This window comes from Cetorhinus maximus, unplaced genomic scaffold (genome assembly GCF_964194155.1).
Source record: "Cetorhinus maximus unplaced genomic scaffold, sCetMax3.hap1.1 HAP1_SCAFFOLD_971, whole genome shotgun sequence".
Classification (NCBI taxonomy): domain Eukaryota; kingdom Metazoa; phylum Chordata; class Chondrichthyes; order Lamniformes; family Cetorhinidae; genus Cetorhinus; species Cetorhinus maximus.
In genome coordinates this window covers 353-8,810 of record NW_027596913.1, presented here as the reverse complement: position 1 = coordinate 8,810, position 8,458 = coordinate 353, and the positions used below count along the sequence as shown (strand labels likewise).

The following is an 8,458-nucleotide window of genomic DNA, read 5'->3' as shown; positions in this document are numbered from 1 at the left end:
TGTGAGAGAGAGAGAGCATGTGTGTGTGTGAGAGAGAGTGTGTGTGAGAGAGAGATGTGTGTGAGAGAGAGAGTGTGTATGTGTGTGAGAGAGTATGTGTGTGTGTGAGAGAGAGATGTGTGTGTGTGAGAGAGAGAGCGTGTGTGTGTGTGAGAGAGATGTGTGTGAGAGAGGGAGCGTGTGTGTGTGAGTGTATGTGTGTGAGAGAGAGCGTGTGTGTGTGAGAGAGAGAGTGTGTGTGAGGGAGAGAGCGTGTGTACGTGTGAGAGAGAGTATGTGTGTGTGTGAGAGAGAGCGTGTGTGTGTGTGAGAGAGAGAGTGTGTACGTGTGAGAGAGTGTGTATGTGTGTGAGAGAGAGTGTGTGGGAGAGGCTATGTGTGTGTGTGAGAGAGTGTGTATGTGTGTGAGAGAGATGTGTGTGAGAGAGAGAGCGTGTGTGTGAGAGAGTGAGAGTGTGTGTATGTGTGTGAGAGAGTATGTGTGTGTGAGAGAGAGAGAGTGTTTATTAAATTCCTTCTATTTGATGCTGTAGTTTTTGGAGTTATTTTCTCCCAGGGAGGAACAGGAGAGATTTGGTTTTCTGTTACTCGGCCCCTCAGGAAGTGTTAGCTCCGCCCTGCAATTGGAAAAACAAAAATGCCCCCGTGTGACCTGAAGACTGAGGGTAGTTGCGGTTTCTGTGGGGCCTGTAATGGACACTGGGGGAGGATGTTTGATATGGACACCTTCCTGGACAGTGGCACCAGAGTTACTCAGGGAAAGTAGCGCTTTTCCCCACCTCAGGACGTCCCAAAGCCTTTCACAGCTAACGAAGGACCTTTTTATTGTGTGTGAGCTCACTGTTGTAATGTAGGAAACGCAGACAATTTACGCACAGCAAGATCCCACAAACAGCAATGTGATAATGACTCAGATCATCTGGGTTTTTTTTTTAGTGATGTTGTTTAAGGGATAAATATTGGCCCCAGGACCACGGGGAGAACTCCCCCCACCCCCACCCCCCCCCACCCCCTGCTCTTCTTCCAAATAGTGGCCGTGGGATCTCCCCGCGACGCCTCCCTTGGCCGAATGTCAGTCTGGATTGTGAGCTCCTGGTCTTTGTACTGGGAGGCTGGTGCCCACAACCCTGTGAGTCAGAAGTAAGTGTGCGACGGACTGAGACACTGACTCACTTTGCTGGGCCGACAGGGCTTCCATGGAGCTTGTGTCTCTGAATCCACCGCAGTTAGAAACAAAACAACATGTTTACAAAAATCAGCTGTTTCACCTGAGGACAGTTTTAACAATCTGAAGGATGGCAGACTTCAGTGCAATTTGGATGTGAGATTGACTCTCACTTTTACTGTTTTACGCTCGGACATTGAATGCAAAGTGTTCTGTCCGAGAGAGGGATGTCCTTCTCCTGCTGTGTGACTATGAACAACATCTGGAGTAAGGACTGGCTCCTTGTCCCTGTCTCCACGTCCTCCCATTTACCTTTGTAACGTTTTCCGTTTTAATGTTGTGGGGCTAATATTCACCCCCCCACCGCCCCCACCCCAATGAATATCGCTGTCAAATAAAAATCGGATCAGGGTCACTATCGCATTGTCCTTTTGGGATCTTGCTGTGCGCAAATTGACTTTTGGTTTTCCCCCCATTACGATGGAGACCCCCACTTCATAAATGGAAGGGAGTCATTTGGCTGTGAGGCTCTTTGGGATATCTTGCAGCGGTTAAAGGCGTTACAGAAATGTGAGTTCTTCACCGGATATACAGCAGGCCATTCGGCCCATCTGCTCCGTGCCGGTGTTTCTGCTCCACACGAACCTCCTCCCACCCACCCTCCCTCTCTCCATCTCACCCCATCACCCTATCCTTCCATTCCTTTCTCCCTCATGTGTTTATCCAGCTTCCCCCTAAAACACATCGATACTATTCACCTCCACCACTCCCTGTGGGAGCGAGTTCCACATTCTCCCCACTCTCTGGGTAAAGAGGTTTCTCCTGAATTCCCCATTGGGTTTATTAGTGATGATCTTATATCGATTGTCCCTAGTTCTGGTCTCCCCCCCACACAAGAGGAAACAGTCTGTCTGTATCCAGGTGCGTGTTCCAGAAGGGTCTTGTCAGCAATGCCTACCACAGTCAAATAGCTCGCCAGCCAGCACTATTGTGGGGGGGGCAGGTAAAAGAGTTGCTGGTGGTGGGGGTGGGATGTTGTTGACACAAAGGGGTCATTCCAGCAGCCAGACCATGATCTCTATATTCCATCACCCTTCTCCCCACCCCCCTCCCTCACCCAACCCCAACATCCCCGACTGTAACACACTCTGAACAGGTTAATCTCTAAACACCCCCACCTTCCCCCCGCAGATACACTAGGAGACGATGAAGGAGGAGATCGGAGCCGGAGTGTCCTTCCTGGTCAGCATGGTCAGGAATCGCAGCAGGCTACATCAGGAAAAGATCGAGGAGTTTGGGGAGAAGCTCACTGCGATACTGTACCGAAAATACCAGAATCACTGGTACCCAGCCAATCCCAGCAAAGGACAAGCATACAGGTAAGCAAACAGCAGAGCTGCCCAGTACAATGGCTAGAATATTACAGCACAGAAATGGGCCATTCAGCCCATCTGCTCCGTGCCAGTGTTTCTGCTCCACACGAGCCTCCTCCCACCCCCTGTTCATCTCACCCCATCACCATATCCTTCTATTCCTTGCCCCCCGCCCCCCCATGTTTTTATCCAGCTTCCCCCTGAAAGAGCATAAAATATTGGACAGCACACCAGGGAGGACCCTCCTCACTATTTCTTGCATTGCGCTGAGGGACATTGTCCATCCACTTGCGAGAGCAGACGGAACAAGTCCTGGGTTTGAGTCTCCACCCCAGAGACTTCAGCCCCATAATCCAGGCCGACACTCCACAGTGCCAGTGCCGAGGGGGCGCCGCGCTGTCAGAGGGTCGGTGCTAAAGGGAGATGCTGGCCTTCAGGTGAAACTTTAAACCAAAGTTCCCGTCTGCCTCCTTGATGGGTGTAAACGATCCCACGGCCACTATTTGGAAGAGGAGCAGGGGGAAGGTCCTGGGGCCAATATTTACCCCTCAACCAACATCACTAAAAAAACAGATGATCTGGGTCATTATCACCTTAATGTTTGTGGGAGCTTGCTGTGCACAAATTGGCCGCCACGTCTCCGACATTACACAGTGAACATACTTTTGAATAAGTATTTCATTGGCTGTGAAAGGTTTTGGGACATCCTGGGGTGTTGAAGGCGCCAGAGAAATGCAAGTCTTTGTTTTGAAAAAAAACAAAAAACTGCAGATGCTGGAAATCCAAAACAAAAACAAAAATACCTGGAATAACTCAGCAGGTCTGGCAGCATCTGCGGAGAGGAAAACAGTTAACGTTTCGAGTCCGTATGATTCTTCAACAGAACTAAGGAAAAATAGAAAAGAGGTGAAATATATGTTGGTTTAAGAGGGGGTGGGACAGGTACAGCTGGATAGAGGGCCAGTGATTAAGTGGAGATAGCCAAAAGATGTCATAGACTAAAGGGCAAAGAGGTGGTGACGGTGGTGATATTATCTAAGGGATGTGCTAATGGGGACATTAAGGGTAGAAAGCAGGACGAGCAAGGTACCAGGTAGCCCTAGTGGGGGTGGGGTGGGGGGAAGGGATCGAAATAGGCTAGAAGGTAAGAGATAAAACAATTGATGGAAATAAATTTAAAAATAATGGAAATAGTGGGAAAAGAAAAATCTATATAAATTATTGGAGAAAAGGGGGATCGGAAAGGCGGTGGGGATGGGGGAGAGAGTTCATTGATTGTCTTTGTTTTGAAAGTTGCTCGAAGTTGTCCCTGCAATACCGCCCTTTTCCCACCTGGGGTCGCCGCTGCTCAGTTTTAAATTTGGATGAGCAGCTGAACCGCTTATAGCCCCTTTAAAGCTGAGACAATGAAATTTTAGGGGCATCTTAAAGGAAGGGAGATGGAGGTGGAGAGGTCTCGGGAGGGAATCCCAGAGTTTAGGGCCCCAGGCAGCTGAAGGCACGGCCACCAATGGTGGAGCGATGGAAATCAGGGGATGCTCAAGGTCCTGCAATTGGAGGAAGGCAGAGATTTTGGAGGGTTGTCGGGCTGGAGGAGGTTCCAGAGATAGGGAGGGTTATAGAAACTTGGAGGAGGTTACAGAGATAGATAGGGTTGTAGGGGCTGGAGGAGGTTACAACGATAGGGAGGGTTGTAGGGGCTGGAGGAGGTTACAGAGATGGGGAGGGTTTTAGGGGCTGTAGGAGGTTACAGAGATAGGGAGGGTTGTAGAGGCTGGAGGAGGTTTCAGAGATAGGGAGGGTTTTAGGTGCTGGAGGAGGTTACAGAGATAGGGAGGGTTGTAGAGGCTGGAGGAGGTTACAGAGGTAGGGAGGATTGTAGAGGCTGGAGGAGGTTACAGAGATAGGGAGGGTTATAGAAGCTGGAGTAGGTTACAGAGATAGGGAGGGTTGTAGGGGCTGGAGGAGGTTACAGAGATGAGGAGGGTTGTAGGGACTGGAGGAGGTTACAGAGATAAGGAGGGTTTTAGGGGCTGGAGGAGGGTACAGAGATAGGGAGGGTTTTAGGGGCTGGAGGAGGTGACAGAGATAGGGAGGGTTGTAGGGGCTGGAGGAGGTTACAGGGATAGGGAGGGTTGTAGGGACTGGAGGAGGTTACAGAGAAATGGAGGGTTGTAGGGACTGGAGGAGGTTACAGAGAAATGGAGGGTTGTAGGGACTGGAGGAGGTTACAGAGATAGGGAGTGTTGTAGGGACTGGAGGAGGTTACAGAGATAGGGAGAGTTGTGGGGACTGGAGGAGGTTACAGAGATAGGGAGGGTTGTAGGGACTGGAGGAGGTTACAGAGATAGGGAGGGTTGTAGGGACTGGAGGAGGTTACAGAGATGGGGAGGGTTGTAGGGACTGGAGGAGGTTACAGAGATAGGGAGGGTTGTGGGGACAGTTTTGAAAACAAGGATGAAAGTTTTAAAATGGAGGCGTTGTTGGACTGGGAGCTAATGTATGTCAGTGAGTGACGGGGTGAAGGCTGAACAGGACTTGGTACAACTTGGGAAAAGGGCCAGTAGGGTTCTGGATGGTCTAATGTCTGTCCTCTTGGATCCTTCAGTATATTTTTTCTCTCCCTGGTAGATGCATTCGGATAAACAGGAAACATAAAGCAGACCCATCCTTGTTGCTCGCTTGTCAAGACTGTGATCTGGAATATAACCAGTTGAGACTGCCCAAAGAGATTACGTTGTGGATTGATCCCCAGGAGGTGTGCTGCAGGTAAGTCTTCACCTGGACGGTTTAGCAACACAGTCACCGCAGAGACAAACACAAGGAGCTCATCTGGAGAATTGTGTCCGATTCCGACTGCCTCACACTTTAGGAGGGAAGGCGAGGCCTTGGGGAGGGTGAGGGGGAGATTGACTCGAATGGCGCCAGGGAAGAGGTACTTCAGTTCATGTGGAGAGACTGGGGAAGCTGGGATTGTTCTCCTTAGAGCAGAGAAGGTTAAGGGGGAGATTGAATCGAGACGTTCAAAATCATGAGGGGGTTTGGATAGAGTCAATAAGGAGAAAGTGTTTCCAGTGGCAGGAGGGTCGGTAACCAGAGGGACACAGATTGAAGGGAATCGGAACCAGAGGGGGAGATGAGAATTTTTTTGACACAGCGAGTTGTTGTGATCTGGAAGGCGCTGCCTGAAAGGGGGGTGGATGCAGATTCAACAGGAACTTCCAAAGAGGGAATTGTGTCTGTCTGTCTCTCTCTCTCACTGGTGTGCTCTCTGTCTCTCCTTCACTGTACGGTAAACCTTCCCTCGGCTGTGTTCTGCCAGTTTGTGTGGGTGTTTGTTGTTTATACCAGGTTGTTAGTGGCTGTGTCTCGCGTGTTGCTGCCTGACCCGATTCCCACTAAATCTTCATTTGAAATTCCTGCAGGTGTAGTGATGGGAGTCTGCCTTTCACTGTCGCTCAGTTTGGACAAGACTCCAGGAGGGCGGCATCGTTAGACTCTGAGCAAGGCAGCGCGTCCTCGGAGTGCAGCACACCTGACTGCCACTCGGAGACTTCGTCAGATGAAGGGGAACATGCCAAAGGTCAAACAGTGAAGGAAACTGCAGCAAAAACAGCTGAAGCTACTGGCAAGGTAAAGAGAACATTGAGCACCCAGTGCTGGGAGGGGCGGAGTGAATGGTTCCAATACTCTCCGGGCCGATCTCCCACCTTCTACCCCTGGAAACTCATCAAAAACTCAACTGCCCCCAGACCCAAGTCACATTGAGTCCCGTTCACCCATCACTATCCTGTCGCTCACTGACCTACACTGGCTCCTGGTCCAGCAACACCTCCGTTTTTAAAAAAAAATTTCATCCTTATTTCAAATCCTTCCTCACCCCTCCCTATTTCTATAAACCCCTGGAACCCTCCCTATCTCCGTAATCTCCACCAGCCCCTACAACCCTATCTCTGTAACCTCCTCCAGCACCTACAACCCTCCCTATCACCATAACCTCCTCCAGCCCCAACCCTCCCTATCTCCCTAATCTCCTCCAGCCCCTACAACCCTATCTCTGTAACCTCCTCCAGCCCCTACAACCCTCCCTATCACCATAACCTCCTCCAGCCCCAACCCGCCCTATCTCCGTAATCTCCTCCAGCCCCTACAACCCTATCTCTGTAACCTCCTCCAGCCCCTACAACCCTATCTCTGTAACCTCCTCCAGCCCCTACAACCCTATCTCTGTAACCTCCTCCAGCAACTACAACCCTCCCTATCACCATAACCTCCTCCAGCCCCAACCCTCCCTATCACCATAACCTCCTCCAGCCCCAACCATCCCTATCTCTGTAACCTCCTCCAGCCCCTACAACCCTATCTCTGTAACTTTTTCCAACCCCTACAACCCTCCCTATCTCTGTAACCTCCTCCAGCCCCTACAACCCTATCTCTGTAACCCCCTCCAGCCCCTACAACCCTCCCTATCTCCGTAATCTCCTCCAGCCCCTACAACCCTCCCTATCTCTGTAACCTCTTCCAGCCCCTACAACCCTCCGAGATCTCTGCGCTCCTCCAATTCCGGCCTCTTGACCATCCCCCGCTTCCCATCGCTCTGCCATTGGCGGCCATGTCTTCAGCTGCCTGGGGGCCCTAAACTCTGGAATTCCCTCCCTAAACTCACTCACTCCCTCCCGAACACAGTCTGTCTCTCTTTCTATCTGTGGGAACTGGCTGTGCAATAGTTGGCTGCCCACATTTCCTCTATTTACAACAGTGACCACACTTCACATAAATTACTTCATTGGCTGTGAAACACTTTGGGACGTCCTGAGGTGGGGAAAGGTGCTAGAGAAATGCAGGTCCTTGCCACGTGGCCTGTGGAGACGGGGCTGGGGATTAAATGGAGCTTGTGTGTGTGATTTGTCATGTTTAATTGATTCAATAATTTTTTCCCTTAGGTTTCTGGAAGTTTCTCCCAGTGCACTGCTGCGTGGCCTCTGTACCCTCACAAGCCGGTGCAGTATGCCACATTCTACCAACCCGTCCCCCTCATCAGCTACTACTTGATACCCGGACTGGACAAGGCCCTGCAACCTCGCCCAGGCTTCCTCCTGCCTCAGGTGCAGGCCCACTGCTCGAAGATCAGCAAAAGGCACAAGTGATGAAGGTCCTGGCTAGCAGAGGGATCGGATACCTCGCTCACACTGAGCTGTGCCAACCCTGTGCTTAACTGCTCCATTCTAACACCCATGGGCATGTTTGCAAGTGGCTGAGCTGTGTGTGTGTGTGAGCGCGGTGTGTGTGTGTGAGCGAGGTGTATGAGTGTGAATGAGTCAGAGAGAAATGTTGCTGTATATAACATTCACTACTCACGTGTGTGTGTAAGGCCCACACTGCCTATGTGTGTTTGTCGGGTTTACACTGCTGCTCCTGTGGGTCTGTGTATACTTTATATATAATTGAAGCCGTCTCTGTATTATAAATCTGTACTAAAAACTCAGGTATCTTTGAAAATATGAGGTGTGTCCACATTGCCTGACAGGTGATTGTTATTTATCATGTTTACAGGGGGAGTGTGTGAAATACCCCAGAGTCTCTGTTAATATGTATTTGTTAAATTATCATCTATCTGGCTTGTGGAATATTTAATGTTTTTGCACTTTTATTTTATTTCCTGCTGCTGATCACTCTCCATTCGCTCCTGTTGAAATCTCAGAGCCTCTCTTGGGTAAGAAACTTAGCTGTGATGCTTATCATAGCCAAATAGCCCATCAACATCCACTGAGTGAGGCTCCAGAAGGTGCCTGGTGAATGGATTGCTGAAGACATTAGGACAAACTCTAGCACTCAAAAGAGTGTGTTTTCTGTGCAATATACATTGGGCAATTTAAATTTTTTAAATCCAAAAATTGTTTAAAAGGGATTTGGGGAAGTG

The 8,458-nt window shown here is 50.0% G+C and overlaps 1 protein-coding gene across 1 annotated transcript; it reads left to right on the top strand.

Annotated features, from left to right (window-relative positions):
* The first annotated feature begins 2,371 nt into the window (after window positions 1-2,371).
* Window positions 2,372-6,034, top strand: LOC144675360 (protein BTG3-like). Its single transcript, XM_078536190.1, has 3 exons — window positions 2,372-2,544; window positions 5,170-5,307; window positions 5,890-6,034. The coding sequence occupies exons 1-3, from the start codon at window positions 2,372-2,374 to the stop codon at window positions 6,032-6,034; spliced, it is 456 nt and encodes a 151-aa protein (XP_078392316.1).
* Window positions 6,035-8,458: the final 2,424 nt, after the last annotated feature.